At 35.7% G+C, this 20,369-nt stretch overlaps 1 protein-coding gene across 8 annotated transcripts in view; it reads right to left on the reverse strand.

Annotated features, from left to right (window-relative positions):
* The window catches only part of LOC128999338 (calpain-A), an 82,356-nt gene that overhangs the window by 8,033 nt on the left and 53,954 nt on the right, over positions 1-20,369 (reverse strand). For 3 of the 8 annotated variants that reach the window (XM_054425779.1, XM_054425786.1, XM_054425785.1), the window contains 8 exons: positions 15,806-16,023; positions 14,537-14,579; positions 14,252-14,311; positions 13,237-13,378; positions 10,461-10,565; positions 9,246-9,269; positions 7,696-7,826; positions 6,857-7,052 (listed from right to left, as the gene is read on the reverse strand). In XM_054425779.1, coding sequence (XP_054281754.1) covers positions 6,857-7,052; positions 7,696-7,826; positions 9,246-9,269; positions 10,461-10,565; positions 13,237-13,378; positions 14,252-14,311; positions 14,537-14,579; positions 15,806-16,023 — 919 coding nt within the window. The remainder of the gene's footprint in view (positions 1-6,856; positions 7,053-7,695; positions 7,827-9,245; positions 9,270-10,460; positions 10,566-13,236; positions 13,379-14,251; positions 14,312-14,536; positions 14,580-15,805; positions 16,024-20,369) is intronic. The other 5 variants (XM_054425781.1, XM_054425780.1, XM_054425782.1 and 2 more) reach the window with 5 other exon arrangements.

Below are 20,369 nucleotides of genomic sequence, written 5' to 3' on the forward strand. Positions count from 1 at the left end.
ATGAGAGCGAGCATCAATTCCGATTGTCGATGTTTTCGAAACATCGATGTCTTTTCTATCGATGTTCGAAGTTATTTGTTTACATCGATTGTAGATTACCGAACCGATGATTTGGTTTGTTACATCGGTCTTTTAGACCAATAGTCCAGTGCAATTAGGTTATGACCCGGACAAAATTGATAACAGGCTGAAAATTGGTGGAAATGTTCAAAACAATGCCCTGAGTGGCCCACACAAAGTCCCAAGAAATCCCAGTTGGGGAACGGCCGCCATTTTGAAAAAACTGCCGCCATCTTGGAAATTTAGATTTCTTGCTGTATCTTTTGAAGTAATTGTCCGAAAGACCTTATTTATGTCTCAAATTAAACGTTTTGGGCTCATGTATGAGGGTAATATATAGTTTAAAAGTTTATTATGTTCTAAGCATATATTTTAATTATATTAAGCTAAAAAATATCTATAATAACGATATAGATACGGTTATGCCCCCCCTTTTATACGAATTGTGGATATTTATAGGCATGCAAGGTGGATGCGATGCTCCCTGGTGTGGATTAACGTCCGCACAAGTGAGTGCTATGACTATCCGCAGTACTATCCTGATAATTAGACCAATTCGTTAATTACAAGGAAAAAAGTGGTTCGGATTCCACTATGAACTGTAGGTCCCTTAGTTGCCATTAGCTGTATGGGCTATTAATTAACATTTGTGTCTAAGGAACATGTCGTCCTTAGTCACTAACGAGACTACAAGATCGCGCCACTCATCCTTCACTCATATTTTGTTAAAATACGCACATAGTGGCGTCCTCATCTAAAATAATTGATATAAATATACAAAATATATACAAAATAAGCTTTTTCTCTTTTCTTGTAATGGACTTGTTTAAGTCATTAACCCTATTGAAATTTCTTGCACCCCACAATGCTTAGTCTTTGGAATTGGTTAAATATAAATATAATATCCATTTAACTATGATGAAGCTTTAAAGAGGAGACAACTAATACAGCTCATGCAATTATTGCTGCAGCTCGACCACGATCTTTCATATCGCCCCTGCTGCTCGGCCTTCACAGACGGTATGGCTCGTACTTACTGTTAGACATTCTATCGTAGCTCGGAGTTTGCTCGACATACAAGAAGGTCAATTATGAGACTTCGATAGCTGATAATGTCTTGCCTTCAATAGATGAACGTTCATTATGTTTTCGACAACGCGGATTACAACGTTTTAAAACACTTGATGGACATGGTTCTCTTCACGCCATGGGTGACATTGAGTGCATAACACCCACCCGAAATGTGTCAAGTGCTCCTGTACCACGATCTACAATCCCAAAACAAAATGTGTCCTTCTATCTCATGGCTTTCAGTCAGTGACACCTTACCAACGTCCGCCTAAGCCTGGGACATCTTTAGTAGTATTGGGAGATGTCAGTACAGCCCTTTCCGAACCAAAAATGGTTGTAGATGCTTGTCTTGCTGACACCCTATGGCTCATTAACTACCAACTGAGTAACAAACCAAGTCCAGGTTGGAATGGATTCATGGATACAGTACAACTACCCTTATGGTCTTAAATGCACCACGATGCATGGATACTGCACTGGACACGGATGTGCCAACCGCGCTAGTTACAACGAAGATGACATCACCGACATAACATTAAACAGCGAGTAGTTACATTATAAGTTTATATGCAATATTAAAATATAATGGTAATCAATTATAGCAACTATATCTAGATGATTCTATTTTAAGATCGGAACAAACGAAATTATTAATTGCTTTTTCATAATTTATTTTGTACTTCATTGTTAAATTGATGCTTTCCTAGTGAAGATTATAATTTCCTGTTACCGATGTTGCTCTGCTCCTGCCATATATTTAAGTTAGTTAAGTTTTCTGTTAAATGCATGTTGTTACCACTTAGGCTTCTTGAATCCACATTGTAAATTGGTGATCTTGCCGTTGGAATAAATAAATAACAAATTACAGCATTTAGGTGAATAAAAAGTCAATACCCCCCTTCTCTAATACTTTCTAAGTGAATATACAGAGATGTCCTTTTTGGTGGTCGTCCAATCTTAGCAGGGAGTTTCATTTTATGAATTTGAAATTTTTAAATGTTCCCCAAAAAGGGGGGATTTTGGGGGCAACTCAAAAATTTTAAACGTAAACCCCCTTCAAGTGTCATCTCATTTTAATGAGTTTACAATAACTTTATGAATGGTGAAAACCAGAGTTTGCTATTTCATCTTTATCAAAAAATGGTAGCCCGTCAAACGTTATGGAAAATCAATGGTAATATTGGTTCGTAATTGTAATATTGGCTACCATTTTGGACAGAGGAGAATACTCAAAGATTTTAAAATCATAAAATGAAACTTCCTGCTAAGGTTGCATCACCACCAAAAGGATTACTCTATAATATTTACTTAGGAACAAATTAAAGGTGGGGGGGAATTACTTTTTACTACACAGGAAAACTAATGTAACACTATCGTCATTAAACTTTTGACGGGCTACCATTTTGGATAGAGAAGATATAGGGAACTCTGGTTTTCACCATTCTTTAAGTTTTTGTAAACACTTCAAGATGAGGTGTCACTTGAATAGGATTTACTTTAAAATTTTTGAGTTGCCCTTAAAATTCCCTCTTTTTGGGGGACACTCAAAAATGTTAAAATCATCAAATGAAACTTCCTACTAAGATTGCAACACCACCAAAAGGATATTTCTGTATACTTACTTAGAAAAATATTTGGGGGGGGGGTCTTGACTTTTTATTCACCCCTTATTTAACCAATTCCAAAGACTAAACATAGTGAATTGCATGAAATGCCAAAAGGGTTAATGGCTTTAACAAGTCCATTAAGAGCGAAAGAAAAAAAGCTTCATTTTGTAAATATTTTGTAAATTGATATCATTTTATGGATAAATTTTTAGGTTAATATAAATAATATTTATGCTTAGAACGTATTAAACTCTTTAACTATATACTACACTCATGCATGAGTTCAAAACGCTTAATTTGAGACATAAATAATGCCTTTCGGACTATTACTTCAAAAGATACAGCAAAAAAATCTAAATTTCCAAGATGGCGGCAGTTTTTTCAAGATGGCGGGCGTTCCCCAACTGGGATTTCTTGGGACTTTGTGTGGGCCACTCAGGACATTGTTTTGAACGTTTCCACCAATTTTCAGCCTGTTATCAATTTTGTCCGGGTCAAGGTCATTTTTTGTCTAATTGCACTGGACTACAACAAAAGTAATGAAATATTGATGTTTTCCGTAACTGAATTGTATTGGTTTTAGGTTAATTGGCTGTGTTGGTTTATTTAGACCAGACGAGAAACTCGGAACAAACATCGATGTGATCGATGTTTTAGCTCCGAAAGCATCGATTTTATCGGTGGATCGGTACTCGGTAGAGATGGGCGTTATAACATAACAGGATGAATAACAGTGTTGCGGCCACGGCAACGTTATCGCGGCAACACGTTGCGGAGAACTCCCTGTTATTATAATAACGTATCTATCTAAATGTTGCAGGAAAGCCGCGCGACAACGAAAACGAAAACATGCATTGCTATTAGTGCCGTTGCCGCAACGCTACCAGAGCAACGATAACTTCTGAAACGAACTAGAATAACGCATCCTGTCTGGACAACGCGGCAACGCCCGACTCCCGACTACAACTGAAAACTGAACTGCAACTGATCAACCGACAATGATAACTGAACGTCGCAACACCGACCGACCGGCGGACAACGGTTTAAGCGGCAACGAGTTGGCAATCGTTTGAAATAACAGGTTGCCGCAACACGTTATTGGGCAGCTGCGTTATCGTTATAACCGTTGCCGGAAAACAACGATAATTCCCATCTCTAGACTACTCGGCTGACGTCGGTTACGATCGGATTTGACCTTGAATAAACTACGCAATCGTTTCTGTTCGTGGCATGGCAACAAAACTATCTCACACTCCCACTTTGACGTTTTATCTCGGTGTTCATTTCGAGAATGGTTTTAATACGGAGTATTTGATTCAGCACATTTAGGGGTTTTGGCTGAATTGTTAATAATGATTTTGAGAATTCATGGTCCAATGACGAAATTCACGCATAATTCACGCACTTTTTCATGGTCACCTAAATTCACGCATAATTCACGCTTTTCAAGGTTTTCATGGCTGGTGGCAACCCTGCTTACTGTAAAACCCGCTTTTCACTCTTTTGATATCTTCTTCAGTCGTAGCCATTTTGATGAATTGAGGGCATAAACATGCGATTGCAACTGACACTTCATTTATAATTTTACTAACAGTTGACTTGTGTAGCCCACTCAACTCACCTATGTTGATAAAGAAGCTGTCAGAAGCATAGAACCTTAAAGTGCAGAGAAACTTTTCTTCTGGAGTCACAGCGCGGTTTTTGTCGGTCCTAGTAGTCAACCTCTCTCTGATCAGGCTCAAAACTATGCTCGCCGTTTCCTTCCGCATCCTGAATCTTTCAAAAAACTCCGATTCGTTCCATTTATGAAAATGGTCAATTCTCTCTCTGATTGTTGTAGGCCCTCTTGTTCGGGGTATTATAGTTTCAAAATCTCCATCATCTACTTCCTCAAAAATTTCAATCAACTCTTCCATTTCAGTTTACCCAGATATAGGGGAAAATACTGTAATTAGTAACTTAGCCTAACTTGAAAAAAAAATTAAATGTACAAATAAAAGAACTTAATAAACACAATAAATTAAAATACAAATAAAACTTAACTTAATTAGGCCTTCACAATATAAGTTAGCCCTAAGCAAAGCCTATTTTCCTCTGAATTAATTTATAGTAGTTGATTCAACTATTACTGTTTTAACACCTACTATTTGTTTTGGAATTAATTGAGGTTATGTTATTGTTGTAATTTTAATTTGAACTCAGTTTATTTTATCCCCAGTAGTTAAACCAAGTTGAGAGGTGGTTTAGTTTAAACTTAGATTAATACCTAGTTTAAATTTGGAGAAACCCAAATCAAAGTTAAACTAAGTTTAAATCGCCGTTTAACTTAAAACTAGGTTTAAATGAGTTGGGGAAACCGGGCCTTATTGGTGGAACCCTCTAAAAGTTTCGCTGGGCAATAAAAAATCAATCACTGATAAGTTTATTGGATTTATTAAGTTATTTGATAATTATGACATAAGACCATTGTTTTCTAATGCAGTATTAATAAATGTTGACCATTTAGGACAGAATAGTACGATTAAGATAACAACAATAGTTTTATTATAATTTACAACAACACAGTGGCTACAGAATGACAGTAAAGAGGTATGTAAATTCTGGGATTCATGTCACTACTTGCTTGTTGTTATAATGGTTTAAGTACCTGCATTCAGTAATCCAACTGCTGCTTGTGGCAACTATAGTTTCGATTCAGTAACCATCTTCAGGCCATACAAGGTGTCATATTTACCTCTGTATATGAAGGTCGTCATTGATAATAAAAGTACATAAAACACACAAACACGCACATTGATAGACGAACATCTAACATTTAAAAAACAACCGAGTACTCGGGGACACGAGACAGGTGACGCGACCTGTTGCTTCTTTTGTTTCTGATTTCACAGCTGTTAGCTTGTAGAAATACCGAGTTACGGAATTCACTTAGCCGAACAACCCCAATATCAGGGAAAAGTAGGGTAAGTGAGGAGAAGGTCAGAGGAGGCTCCTTTGTTCTTTAAAAAAGTAAAGTAAACAACTTGAAGGAGGTCTGGGCAGACAGGAATATGGTCATTAGCGGTCAATCGGTCAAACAGTAAAGACCATTGAAACCGACGAACGAAGAAGACTTGCCATCTTTAAAGAACAATCAATGCATCAACGACAAAGTGATCGCAGAATATCTCAATATTTTACAAACCTTAGGCACCAGGGGCGGATGGCCGAGAGTCTAGACTACAATACCCATTGCATGGCAAAATTGCTGAAACATTGTTTGAGGGAGTGGCACTACACTGAAGACGAGAGGTGTTACTATCCAGAATGTGTAAGATAATACCTAAAGGAGGACCAAAACAGTATTCAAAAGTGGACTGCAGTGTATTTCTGTGCCTTAAGGCCGAGGGGTACACAGCTGACCAACACAACATTCCCTGGCTGCGAAGCGTCATAGCAGAATAATTTAACAATAAACGTATCAAGTTGTTCCAACAGCCCCAACCTGAAATTCCATTGGTGAAAATCCTACCTGCAAAGAAGGGGAGAAACAAAATCAAACAAAGCTGTTCACGGAATTGGTGAACGACAAGAGAGAGGTGATCTCGTCGAGAGAAGAACCAGAATAAGAAAAATATATAAAGCGGTGATCGCATCACTCCCTAGTCTCGGGTGAAACATCAACTAACAGGAAGAAACGGGAGAACCGAAGTCCTTCTTCATCGATTTCTTCAAGCAGCAGTTTTTCGAGTTCCAACCAAGAAAAGAAAACTACCAGCTCTCCAAATAAGAAGGAAGTTCCATAAAAAACTTCAGAGGAGGGGATATTCTTGATACAAATATCCCTGCAGAAGAACAACAATTAATTGATGAGATAGCAAAGGAGTTAATGGCGGAGGCAAACTCAAACTCACAAAAGGTACCAGAAGAAAGGTTAATATTGCAAAGTGTCGGACAACCAAGAAACAACTGTATTTCTATTAAACATTTGTTTTACGCTGGAATTGTTAAAAGTTAAGTTATTTGGAATCGATTCAAATGCAAACAATTCCAAAAAGACTTTCCACCCCAATATGAATTTAATTCTCAAAAAGGCCAACGATGCAGTACAGTAACTATGCTTGTCTCGACTAACTTACCAATCATGGTCTTGAGCTTGATGGCGCACATGATAAAGTCATCGAAGGATATCTTCCCTTCCTTGTTGGCGTATCGATGGGCCAGGATATTCAGGATGTGGTTGTTAAGGCTGTATCCTGCAGCGTTCAGAGCTTCTCTGAGCTCAAATGAGCTCAAGTAGCCTTGGGTCTCCTTACTGTACAACTGGTAGATTTGCTGGAATAAAATATTCAATTTTTAACGTACATTTTTACAAGATATTTATTTATCATCTTTGGTTTTATGTTGTGTCGTTTTAAAAATATGCTTGAAAGAGTAGGGAATTTAATATTATGACATACTCCTAGTGAAAACTAATGATTAGTTCCCATGCCACATAACTCTAGCAAGGAATGAGAATGGTTTGAAATAAATAAACAATCCTGCAACATTGCTCCTCCAATTTGTTCCCTACTCCTTGAGAGCTTCCGATAGATACCATAATGGTCACAATCATTATGATGAGTTAGTTTGTATATTGTGAGTTTTTGTTTTTAAAATTTTACTTTAAAACAAAACAGTTAAGTCACAGAAGAGCGTTTCATGGTAGAAAATTATCAATAGTTATTCTTTGAGATTCTGCAATAAATATAATGTTTAACAACATTTTGATATTGTAATATTGGTTTCAGTCTATTGAATTTGGAAAATCCTTTTCCGCAGATCAGCTGATTTTATGCATCTAAATGCTATCATCTTGATCACTCTAAACTCGTCCTTATTATCAGCTGGTGCGTTGAAAAAACAGCTGATCTGCTGAAACAAAAGACTAGCCTTGAAATACACAATACTTTCCAAAACAAAACAAACATCACAGTACCTTCCAATGCCTGATATCTGTCCAAAGAAGCTTGAACTCGTCAAAGCCCAGTTTTCCTGAGTGGTCCATGTCTAACATAGCAATCATGCTGCGGCAAACATCCTTGGAGAAACCTCCTTTGCCGACAGTGTCTGCCAACATCAAAAAACTAAATTACTCTGATATAGGTTAGGTGGGTATTACTTTGTAATGAATATAAACAATTTACTAGTTGGTTTAAAATGGAAATGCTGTATGGCAAGTTTTTAAAACCCTGCACTTTTGATTAAAAAATTTCAATTACTGATATCCTATTAGATTTTAAGATGAAATTGTGAAATTGATTAGTACACAAAGAAACTGCAAGCCTTATCAAACAATGTACAACACAAAAAAATCTAAAAGGATGGCTGAAACACTAATGATCAGTAAATTATTGAATTTAATACCAAGAAACTTTAACGTACCGGTAATTACCATTTAAAAAATATTTAAATAAATTCAACCATCCTAAACTATTCACAAACAATGATTACTACTTGTGTTATGATAACTAACAAACAACATTAAAACGTTTACAAAATGCAGTTTCAGAAAAATACTAAATTATCATGCTCATAAAGAGCACACAACCAGGCAATTACTTTTCATATCCATTTTGTTTGTATTTTTTACCTTCTTTCCTTAATTATTATTGTTGTTGGGTTTCTAAAATCAACTTTAAAACAGCTAAAAGATACATTAGTGGGAACATTTAAGGTCTGATACGAAAAAAGTACAGAACATGCGCGATTTAACTCCCTTTAAATGTATGCTAGCCTCCCTAATACAAGACCGTGGTATTAGTGTGTGGCAACATTGCACACCAGCCGGCCTATTGCCATGGTAATAACAAAAATAACAATCTAGGAAACATAAACCTTGACAAAAATAGTCAAATACTCCTTTATAAATTAGCGCAACAGCTGTTTCAGTAGTCAGGTTTTCGGCGGTGCCACTTTTGTCTTACCGCAGCCTTGTATTGGACAAGGCTATGCAATTGTCATCACACCAAATTTGGAGTAAAAATCTATCATTTTAACTGTGCTTTCCTCAAAATAACAGTTACGCTTCAATGTACTTTTCTTATAAAAAGTGGACCTGTGCTATGATGTAAAATGCATTAATCACTAACTAAAGTTTATTGCACTAAGACAGAAAATTTAAGGGCCAAACTGGTTAAAATTATTACCAGTGTTTGAAAATGTTTGAATTTGTGTGGCCTTTCCAACTAACCATGAAAGATTCTTTGTTATTAAATCAAGTTTGGTATTGATTTCAGTGGACTACGTTGGGTACTTAAGCCTAAGAGAAGGGTAAAAACTAAAAGGTTGTTAAGTCTACGGGAATTAATTTACGACAAAACGTTTTTACCTCTATTTCCTCCATTGCTACTCTATTGCTTTAAACATTCATGCATACTTGGGACAAAACAATAAGTGGTTACCATAATATTCTAAAAAAACACAAAAACTCAAATTTTAGAAGCTATTGCTACAAATTGAAGGGATTAGAAAAATTATGTTTCAAACCTGTTAAAAAATCACTGGCTCCGGCTTGTAAAAACACAAAATCATTTTGTAAGCAAAACAACCACAAAAATATTTCACAAACACAGCCAAATAAGCTGCACAGAAAAAGTTAGAGTAAAAACAATTTTTAAGGATAGTATTTGAAGAATCAAAATTGTAGAACACTTGAATATTCCACAGATGCACACGTTTAAACAAATACAAAGACTTTAGGAGTAGCTGAAGTTAACACATTCACTACCAGGAGTCACAATACGTCTCATACAGAGGAGTGTGTCGGCTGGTAGTCAACGTGTTAAACAATCCAGTAGATATAAATAATTTTCAAATTTTAAAACTTGTTAGTTCTGGCCATAAATTTTGTGGGTTAGGATTAATTTTTATACTATGCAGTAGCCTTGAAATAAAAGACAAGAATATCAGCGAAATTCCCAAATATTTAGCTATATAATAACTCTAGCTGGAAGAGAATTTTCAATATTCACCTTACTTAATAACTTCATGTTGTGTTGTTTATTCCGAATCACGTTGACAAATGTTATAAAAATGTTCAAATACTGTAACCGCCTAGTGATTCTTCTGTTCCTATATTGAACTACACGTTTCGATGTATACATCATCATCAGGTTGAAACTTGAACAAGTTGTTGACGCGACCAACTCAACAATGGTACCGTATAAATTTCTTCAAGTTGCTAACCCGATGATGCTACATCGAAACACATAGTCCAATATAGGAGCAGAAGAATCACTAGGCAATAACAGGTATTTTAACCGTTTTACAATATTACTTTTTCAAATATTACTTTGTACGAGTAAGGATATGATACTATACAGATTCTATAAAAAATGGACCTTGAACATGTTAACCAATTGTTACACTTTATGTCAAGACATGAGTAAGTTTTTCAATGAATTAAAATAAATAAAAAACTCTATCATCCTTTCTCAAACCCAGAGACAAATTATGTTAAAAGTCTCTTTTCAATCAAAATAAGATATTTTAGTTGACAATAGTTAAATGAAAATCTGCATACTAGGTGAGTCTAGCAAATCTCTTAAATAATAATAAATCAAATACTTCACCCAGCAAAACGATTAATTGCACCAAACACACGCCCGTACCCCACTCAAACAACTTATATACTTGTGGCTCTCAACCAATCAAAATGGGCCACCACCAAATGAAACCCGCTTGTGACAGAAAACATCTTACCAAACACAGTTGCGATGGGCGAGTCCTGAAAAAATGTTCCACAAACGAGGGATAGGAGGTTCATGATTACGTTGTCACCTCCGGCAGCCGATGAAGCGGACACTTCTACAAGAGAACAGACTTTACACACACGCACCTACACTCACACAAAGCAGCAAACAGCTGTTTTCATCTAAACAATACAGTGTATCCTTCTTTATTTTAATGATATAATCATCTACACAGTTCCTTATGCTCTCACTGCAGGATTTGGAGTGCCAAAATAAGAACGACTCAGTCTTGTGATCTACATTGAGTCAAGTCAGTTGTACTTTTGTTCTTTGTTCAATTCACAAGTCAATATTTACCTTTAAATAGATTAGGATATTCATTTCATTTTCAAGATTTCTGAAAATATTTCCTAACCTAATCCGGCTCAAATTTTCTTTAAAGGTGGTAGGAGCAGCTAACAGTTTTTAAAAGGAGAAGTAAATGTTTATAGCAAGCTACTTCTTTTTAAAACAATTTAAAATGTCACGTTTGAATCATTTAAGACATAACCTCAACACTCAATGCAAAAATAACTTGATTTTTCAACTGAACAAAGAACAAGAGAGCAATGTGCAAATTTAATTGACTAAATGGAGACCAAAATCCACTGTGTTCTTCTATTTTCACACTTGCACAACAGGTTACTCCAAATCATGGGGCAAGAGGGACAACTTTTTGACAAAACTCCATCAGGAATTACATTTGATCCCAACACAATCAATATTACTTTTGAACTTTTAATTATTGATGTCGTTAAACACGACCCTTATATCTTGGTGGTGATTTAATTACTTGTTACAGGCTGTATAAAGAAACTAGATTTACTAAAAAGATGAAAAAAGCTAAATGCTGCTTACAAAGAACACTGTTTCACAATATCTTACACAAATTGGCACACAAAATAATTTTATAAATGTACACTGAAAGAAAAAAATAATTAATTATTGTAAAAAACACAAACAAACAAACAACAAAAGCATAAAGCTTACATTCAGTTTAAATTTAAAAAAAAGCTTTTGGGACACAAGCTTAAATCATCAAACAGGAAACTACATCTATTATTTCAAGATGCTTTACTCAAGCAAAACATGAAAATGGGAATGCTATGAGAAGAGTATGACGATGACAACTGAGCTTTACAAAAATACTCATTTTAAAAGAAATTCAAACAAATGTAGTCTAGTCATGATGTTATGAATATTAACAATGTTATACCACAGTATAACAGCATAACATTATTTAACTGATTAAACAATATAGATGCACTTGATAATATTTTGCTGATATATTTTTCAGCTGCATAGCAAAAGCCACTTTTCTACTTAAATAGTTTGTTTAGTCATCTAATACCATTGACTATTGGATACAGGAGTTGTTGTATATTGTTGTAATACAGATACAGTTGTTGTATAAGTTGTTGTCAAAGCTAATACTTAAATCAAATCAGAATCATAAATGTTATAAAAACTAATATGTTTTATTTTTAAGGAATACAGCTATGTTGGTTTGTCGTGTGTCCGGGTTATGTATTATGTTTACACTTGGATAGATAAATCTCGACATTAGTGTAAGATTCTGATAGAAAACTTAGTATAAAATACAAAATAAAATTAAAATAGTCATTGAGTTTTTCTTGAAGTGAAAAGAGAAAGAATCATCATACATCAATAAATACAAATATAAAAAAAAATAACTTAACTGTTTGACTATGAGTCATAAGAACACATTTAATCTGTTTTAATTAATTTTTTTTTATCAAATTGAAGAATTTGCAAACAGTGTTCCTAGTTTACTGAAAGAAGTATGTAGACCAAAATCCAGTGACTAAGGAATTTATATTGCTTGCATACTGATGAGTCAATAAACATTTATGTTATGTATGTGTTTCGTTTTGTTGAATAGTTAAAGAAACGTCCAAAGCAGGAGTCAATGTATAATGTTGTAAGCGAGAGGAAAACCAAAAATAAAAAAGGCAAATTACCATGAAATACCAAAATCATGTTTGAGATACGTTCACTGACAGAGAAGGAACAATTTACTACACTTTTGTACTTCAACAAGTTAATAAAACATTGGTGTTTGTTGACTAACAGACCTAGTTACATACTAGAGTTGCCTTGAGTTCAATGTATTACAAGTGAGTTTATATTATTGTTATTATTTTGAACGTAAAAGTATATCTTGGATTATAGCACTGTTCAAAACACCAGATGTACTAAACAAACTAACTAAAAATAGGTTTTACCTTTGTCTACAACTCAAAAGTTTTAACTTGTTAAAGTCATTTTGGAATTACAATTAGATTCTCAAGCCTTTCAAAATTTTGCCTCATTGAAGTTAAAACAGTCATTGAAATGAACATTTAACAAATACAAAAATATTACAAAAGCTAGCAGGTCTATCGCACACATGGTACTGAATCAGTACTGATTGACGCTGCGATCCGGAATGAGTCGCCATCAATTCTGCAGCAATGTAGGCTAAAGTGCCTGCATTGTAATGCGTAACACAAGTTACAACTCCTGAGCTGTTGGGGAAAAACGCTTATTTTCAGTTATATTACAGCACAGGGGCTAAAACGGCTAAATTCAAAACAAAGTTCCGAGAGAAATTCTTGCTCCTTCTCTGCAGAGTTGGTAATGTTTAAGCTATGAGAAGTAAAGGTTCACTAGTAAGCTTTTTCTCATACTTTCTACGATAGTAAAACATATCTTGAGTGTCGTGAAACACTCGAGGGACAAGTTACCGTTTCGCATCGCGTAGTCGAGAATCTCCTTGAGTTCCATCCAGTCCACTTCCAAGTCTTCTCCGGCCAACTTGTTGAAGAACTCCCTCACCTTCTCATCATTCCTCTTCACCTCCGGCTCCGGTTGAGGTGGTTCGATGATCTACGAAGAAAATATAATTTGAGTTCATGTTGAAGAAAAATTAAAACTGAAAGAATTAATTCCAGTTTAGCCTCCTTTAAAACAAGACCGTGGTGAATAATATGTGGCAACATCGTGATAGCGTAGTAATAGCAGTATGAATTAATAGTGTTACAGTTGCTTTAGTAGGCCAGGATTGCAGTGTGGCCACTTTTCGACGCAGACTTAACTATATTAGGCTATGAATATGGTGATAGAAGGTGAAATGGTCAATTCTATGTTGACAAAAATATATAAATTAAACTGTCTGGTATCTTAGTATTAGATTACAATTTCGATCAAATAAACTAAAGTCCATGCCTCATACATTTTTATTCTATTCTAAGATAAAATAAAACACTCAGTCAAAATGCAGGTAGTTATTAAATAATAATAGTTTATGTAAAAACTTTATAGAAAATTGTACATAGTTGTTATAATTTGACACACAGACCAATTAATTACTTCAATAAACATTTACAAAACAACACTTTTGGTTAAAAGTATAAATTTTCCCAAATTGGCAGAGAGCATTGAAGATAAATGCATTACTGTGGGTACCATAATTACAAAATTCATTGTCAGGTTAAAAATTGTTCTTAAATTAAAAAGCCTGTTGATTATTGATAGGGAAAAAATAAGACACGTCTATTCCAAGTAAATTGTGCAGATTTTTAAAATTATTAAATGGACACAAAAATAAAAGGAAAGCAAGAAAAAATTGTTAGTAACCAAATGTATCAAAAAATATGTGTAAATATGCGGTTAGTAAGCACACTTTTGTTAAAGATGAAATATAAAACGAGTTATATGATGCAAAATTAAAACTTTTCCCAAGTCCACATTTAATATTACCCCTGAAGGCTCTAAACTTCTCTTTTCTGGATCGCCGAAACGGTTGATGTTATCGTAATCCTACGAGAATGAAGAGTGTTTAGCATGATTTGTATAAGCACATGATATAGTGATTTGGAAAATTGGAAAGCTCTAAAAGAATAAAGGCAATATGAAATTCAAGCAGCATGAATATGTAAATGGTTGAAAAGAAAATTTGAACAATACTTATTGAGCATAGGTAAATAAGGTACAGAATATTTACAAATGTATTTTAAAAGTAATGAATAGAGAAAAATTACTTACCCTGTCATCCATCTCCTTCAAACCAACTTCGTTGTCATTCTCCCTGGAAACAGATAGCAAAATCAGTAAAGCCCAAGATGGGAACACTATATAGTATTATGAGGCTGGTATGTGTAGCTGGAAGTTTGATTATTGTATAGCAATTAATTATGAGTTTAAATTTGTGCTATTGGCAACACTGACTCAAGAACTTTCTGGCCACCATATTAGACATGAAGAAAACTCTCTCTTCCTTAGTTGAAAATGCTGTCAGTGACAGTAAAATATTCTATGTTTTATGTATATAGTGTTAAGTTGTGTGTCTCTTGTGCCAGTTTGGACTCGTTTCCATTCAGGTAAGCCTGCTATGCTTACAAAAAAGTCCAGAAAACCCAGGCTCTTGTGCTCTATGTGACATCTTTTAATGCCACACGAGGCGATTTTCTCAGCTCGGAAATTATCGCGACATAATAATTGATAATTGATAGTAAACAATTGATGCAGGATGTTACACGTAAAGCATTTAATACAGCCGTACTCACGTTGTTGCCATTCATTCACGTCCGTTGTTTCTAATTTTTGAGCCACAAAAACAGCTGTCATCAGCTGTAAAAACCACCTCGTGTGGCATTAGCCTTAAGTCTATACTCGGTTTGGATTGATTAGTAGACGTAAGGTTCAGTATGGACATTTAGGTAGACATAAAATTATTATCATGATTATCAAATGAGATGGGGACGCCACCCACTGATGAAGGTGAACATTTAATCTCAAATATGAATTGAGTGAAAATGAGTGTGAAATAAAATGAGATGCCTTGTCTGGCTTTTTTGAGTTTTTTACTGACTAAGACCAGCTGTTTCATTAGCTGGGACCATTTAATAAAAGCCCAATGAAAATTTATTTTACACAATCAAAAAACTGCACTGCAGAAACTCGCTCAGGATTCCCTCCATTTAGGCAGGAGAAAGAAAGAATTAAATTGAGAAAGAATGTTCCTTAAGGCCTAATGATGTTGAAAAGTATGGTATTTGAAACAATTGACAATGAAGTTAAGGGTCTTCAAATTATTGATTAGTTATTCGATCAGTTGATTTATAATGGTAATTTGTTTTCACAAAATAAAACACCAAATTTAACACCATAGATCTTCTCTACAATGTAATAAAATGTTGGATAAAAAACATTAACGAAGAGCACAATAATGGAGAACATACTGAAAGATAGGTAGCTTTACATATATAGCCTACTAATGTATGTTTACCTATGTAGCCTACTAATTAAACTTACTCCATGTTATTCTTCTTCTCAGAGAACACTCGTAGCAGGAACTCTCCCTCCTCGTTGGGTTCAAAGGTGGAAGGCACTATGCAGTATACGCCGGGAGGCAGTGTGAATCGCTCGGCTACCTCACGCATGTTGATGAAGGTGGGGGATCGTGCAACAGATGCATTGTACGTGAAGAAATTCTTATCCAGAGGAGTAGGCAGGTTGTCTGGGTCTTCAAGCTGGAAATTGTTAAGTTTCAAAGTTTCTGATGGATAAAATTGACTAAATATAGGTTGCTCTGTAGTATACTCAGCTTTCAAACATAATCCCAAACATTTTGAAATAGGTACAAGAGTTGATATCTTGGTACAAGACTCTACAACTGAAAAATGAGTTGGTTCCAAAATCACATTATTTAGGTAGTTATTTATGTACTTTTAACCTATTTCATCAGGTAAGTCTGCAGTTCAATCTTATCCAACACAAAATTCTTCCAAAATACTTGATTTAAACCATTAGACTTCCCAAGTAATAGATGAGTGAACGAAGTGAACGAATCTATGTATCGTGTATAGCGGAGTCGGAGAAAAGTTGTCCGCTGGAGTATGTGTGTGTGTGTGTTCGCACCTAAAACTCGGGAACCGTTGCACTTATAACGTTCAAATTTTGCACAAATAGTTATGACACCAGTGTAAAGACACCATTAAAATTCTAGACGATTCCGCTCAGTAGTAATTATAAAATACTTAAAAAACATTTTTAAATTTGTCCCATAAGAATAACATTAGGAGCTACCTTCTTCTTCTTTTTATTTGTTTACGTTTTGCGACCAACAATTTTGTTGTCTACTTAAGACAGAGAGAACGACTTTTACTCTAAGCTCTTTCATTCATGGAGTAAACAGTTTGGCGTCTATGAATATATATCATTATAATTTCACAGCTTTCAGAATAATGTTATTTAAGCTAATTAAATCTCACAACTTTCATAATAATAAATTGAACTTAACAATATTAGTCGGCAGTTATATACCGTTTATGTTCAGTATTAAAATGTCGCCTTTTAATTAAAAGTATATAGGTATGTATGTATTTAGAACAAAGCAGCTTTTTACATTATTCAATTTAATGTTGGCATTGAATATTAAATATTCAAAAATGTTGGTATATTTTTATACTAAAATGCTATGCGAAGGGGGGGGGGAACAGGTCCCCGACGTAGAGAGTAGTAAAGAAAGCGGAAAGGTGAGCAGTGAAAAGAAAGGAGTACGGAAACCCTTTATGACTGTTAAATTAACGTATCTGTAATACTTAAATGCAATGGAAAGATAGGGAAACAGGTCTACGATGTAGATAGTAGTGAAGGAAATAGTGAAGGAAGTAGTCAAGGCGAGCGCTGCGGAGTGTGGGGGGCCTTTATGACAGTTAGAATAATGTATCTGCAATTCTAAAAATGCTATGGGAAGGGAGAGAAACAGGTCCACGATGTAGGAAGTGGTGAAGGAAGTAGTCAAAGTGAGCAGTCCGGAGTGTGGGAAGCCTTTGTGACAATTAGAATAATGTATCTGCAATTCTAAAAATGCTATGGGAAGGGAGGGAAACAGGTTCACGACACTTAGGAAGTGGTGAAGGAAGTAGTCAAGGCGAGCATTCCGGAGTGTGGGAACCCTTTGTGGCAGTTAGATTAATGTATCTGCCATAATAAAATGCTATAGGAAGGGAGGGAAACAGGTCCACGACGTAAGAAGCGGTAAAGGAAGTAGTCAAGGCGAGCAGTCCGGAGTGTAGAAACCCTTTGTGGCAGTTAGATTAATATAACTGCAATTCTAAATTCCAATAGGAAGGGAAGGAAACAGGTCCACGACGTCGGAAACGGTGATGGAAGTAGTCAAGGCGAGCAGTCCGGAGCGTAGAAACCCTTTGTGACAGTTAGATTAATATACCTGCAATACTAAAATGGTATAGGAAGGGAGGGAAACAGGTCCACGACGTAGAAAGTGGTAATGGAAGTAGTCGAGGTGAGCATTCTGGAGTGTAGAAACCCTTTGTGGCAGTTAGATTAGTTTAACTGCAATTCTAAAATGCTATGGGAAGGGAGGGAAACAGGTCCATGACTTAGGAAGCGGTGATGGAAGTAGTCAAGGCGAGCAGTCCGGAGTGTAGAAACCCTTTGTGACAGTTAGATTAATATACCTGCAATACTAAAATGCTATAGGAAGGGAGGGAAACAGGTCCACGACGTATGAAGTGGTGAAGGAAGTGGTCAATGTGAGCAGTCCGGAGTGTCGGAAGCCTTTGTGACAATTTAGAATAATGTATCTGCAATTCTAAAAATGCTATGGGAAGGGAGGGAAACAGGTTCATGACACTTAGGAAGTAGTGAAGGAAGTAGTCAAGGCGAGCATTCCGGAGTGTGGGAACCCTTTGTGGCAGTTAGATTAATGTATCTGCCATAATGAAATGCTATAGGAAGGGAGGGAAACAGGTCCACGACGTAGGAAGTGGTGATGGAATTAGTCAAGGCGAGCAGTCCGGAGTGTGGGAACTCTTTGTGACAGTTAGATTAATGTAACTGCAATATTAAAATAATATAGGAAAGGAGGGAAACAGGTCCACGACGTAGGAAGTGGTAATGGAAGTAGTCAAAGCGAGCATTCTGAAATGTAGAAACCCTTTGTGACAGTTAGATTAGTATAACTGCAATTCTAAAATGCTATAGGAAGGGAGGAAAACAGGTCCACGACGTAGGAAGTGGTAATGGAAGTAGTCGAGGCGAGCAGTCCGGAGTGTAGAAACCCTTTGTGACAGTTAGATTAATATACCTGCAATACTAAAATGCTATAGGAAGGGAGGGAAACAGGTCCACGACGTAGGAAGTAGTAATGGAAGTAGTCGAGGTGAGCATTCTGGAGTGTAGAAACCCTTTGTGACAGTTAGATTCGTGTAACTGCAATTCGAAAATGCTATTGGAAGGGAGGGAAACAGGTCCACGACGAAGGAAGCGGTGATGGAAGTAGTCAAGGCGAGCAGTCCTGAGAGTAGAAAGTCCTGGGTTGATTTGCCCATACAAATAACATTATTGTGTACACCAGTGACACCGGTAAGTGTACAGGTGTGGGTAAACTCTTTCATTATTGCGCTCATGTTCACTCATCCTGTTACGCGCAGAATAAGCGTACTCTAGTGTAAAAATTAGAAGCCAAAAAACGTGGTGCAATCTGTTCAGATGGTCTACCAACTAAATACAATATTCTGTGTAAAGTGATAAATCAAACAGCTGTTTGTTATGATACTGAATTGACTTTAATTAATACTAGTGTACATGTTGCTCGAAATCGAGCAATTGCAAAGTATTACAGGAGTTGCTTGAAAACGACTGACGGTAATAATTATCGATGAGCTTAAAAGAGTCAACTCAAACTACTCTATGATTGTTTAACTAATGGAAATACTCGCAATGTGCATAACAGGTTAATGTAATCAACATTTCTTGTAAATATCTTATAATTTTTCAAAGGCTGATCTTGTTTTTAGTGTTTCTAATAATGTTTCCCACTTACAGCCGCATTAGGTTGTCCATGTTTATCTTCTAGATAATTTTACACATTGACTGTTTACAATTAACATATGTTCATCTTCTCACTTTTAATTTCTGACTACAGCTGGAGTTTCATAACAATGTTTGTTTTATTTCCCATGTTAATCTTATGGAGAAATACAAAACTTTAAAGGGCCCCAGGGCCTCACTCTTTAATTATTTCCCTAAAAAGAAAGTTTCCTGCACAACTTCACGTTACGCTCTTTCCAATGACACTAAAAACATGTCAATCGGTTCAGTAGTTTCGGAGGAGTAATTGTCACAAAAAACCTGCTTGCATATTAAATAAGTAAAATATAATAATAGATTTAACCCAATACACAAGTACCCTCTGGCGAATGGTCCTGAACTCCATCTATTTTCTTGCCTTCAAATGTTTACATTACATGGGAAGTCTAATCTGTGTATAGTCAATGCTTAACCCTTTGAGTGCCAACGTCCGGGGAACCGGACGTTTTTAAAACGAGCCAAAAGTGCCAACGTCCGGCTGACCGGACGTTTCGTAATGATCGAACAGTTGTCATAACAACCGAATGGATACTCGGATTCTTTTAACCCATATATTAACATTGAGTCAAAAGTTACTAGATGCGATACATCGATTTTCGTTGGTCGAAATATCGAAAATTCGATTTTTACGAAATTTTAACCTAAAAATCGCCAGATTGCGCTCGGCATTTTTAGCGCGACCTTCGGGAAAAATCATCGGCATTTTTTGAGCGTTACTTTTATTTCTCGCCTGGCACTCTAAGGGTTAAACCCATCCACAAAAAATTCTTATATATAATACGTGAAGGCAATTCTATGAAACACTACTCCTCCTTAATAACGAACCGATTTTTACAAACAACGTGACAAAATAAAGAATTTTTTGTGTAGACGCCCCCTTTCACCAATTCCTGTAATAAAATCAAAATCCCAATGTATTTCTTATGAAGCAAAGATTTTGTTTACTTAAACAGACGAATAATTTGTATTAATTGCAGCT

Source organism: Macrosteles quadrilineatus, unplaced genomic scaffold, assembly GCF_028750875.1.
Source record: "Macrosteles quadrilineatus isolate MER2022 unplaced genomic scaffold, UCM_ALF_1.0 Scaffold_8__2_contigs__length_117827958, whole genome shotgun sequence".
NCBI classification, from domain to species: Eukaryota; Metazoa; Arthropoda; class Insecta; order Hemiptera; family Cicadellidae; genus Macrosteles; species Macrosteles quadrilineatus.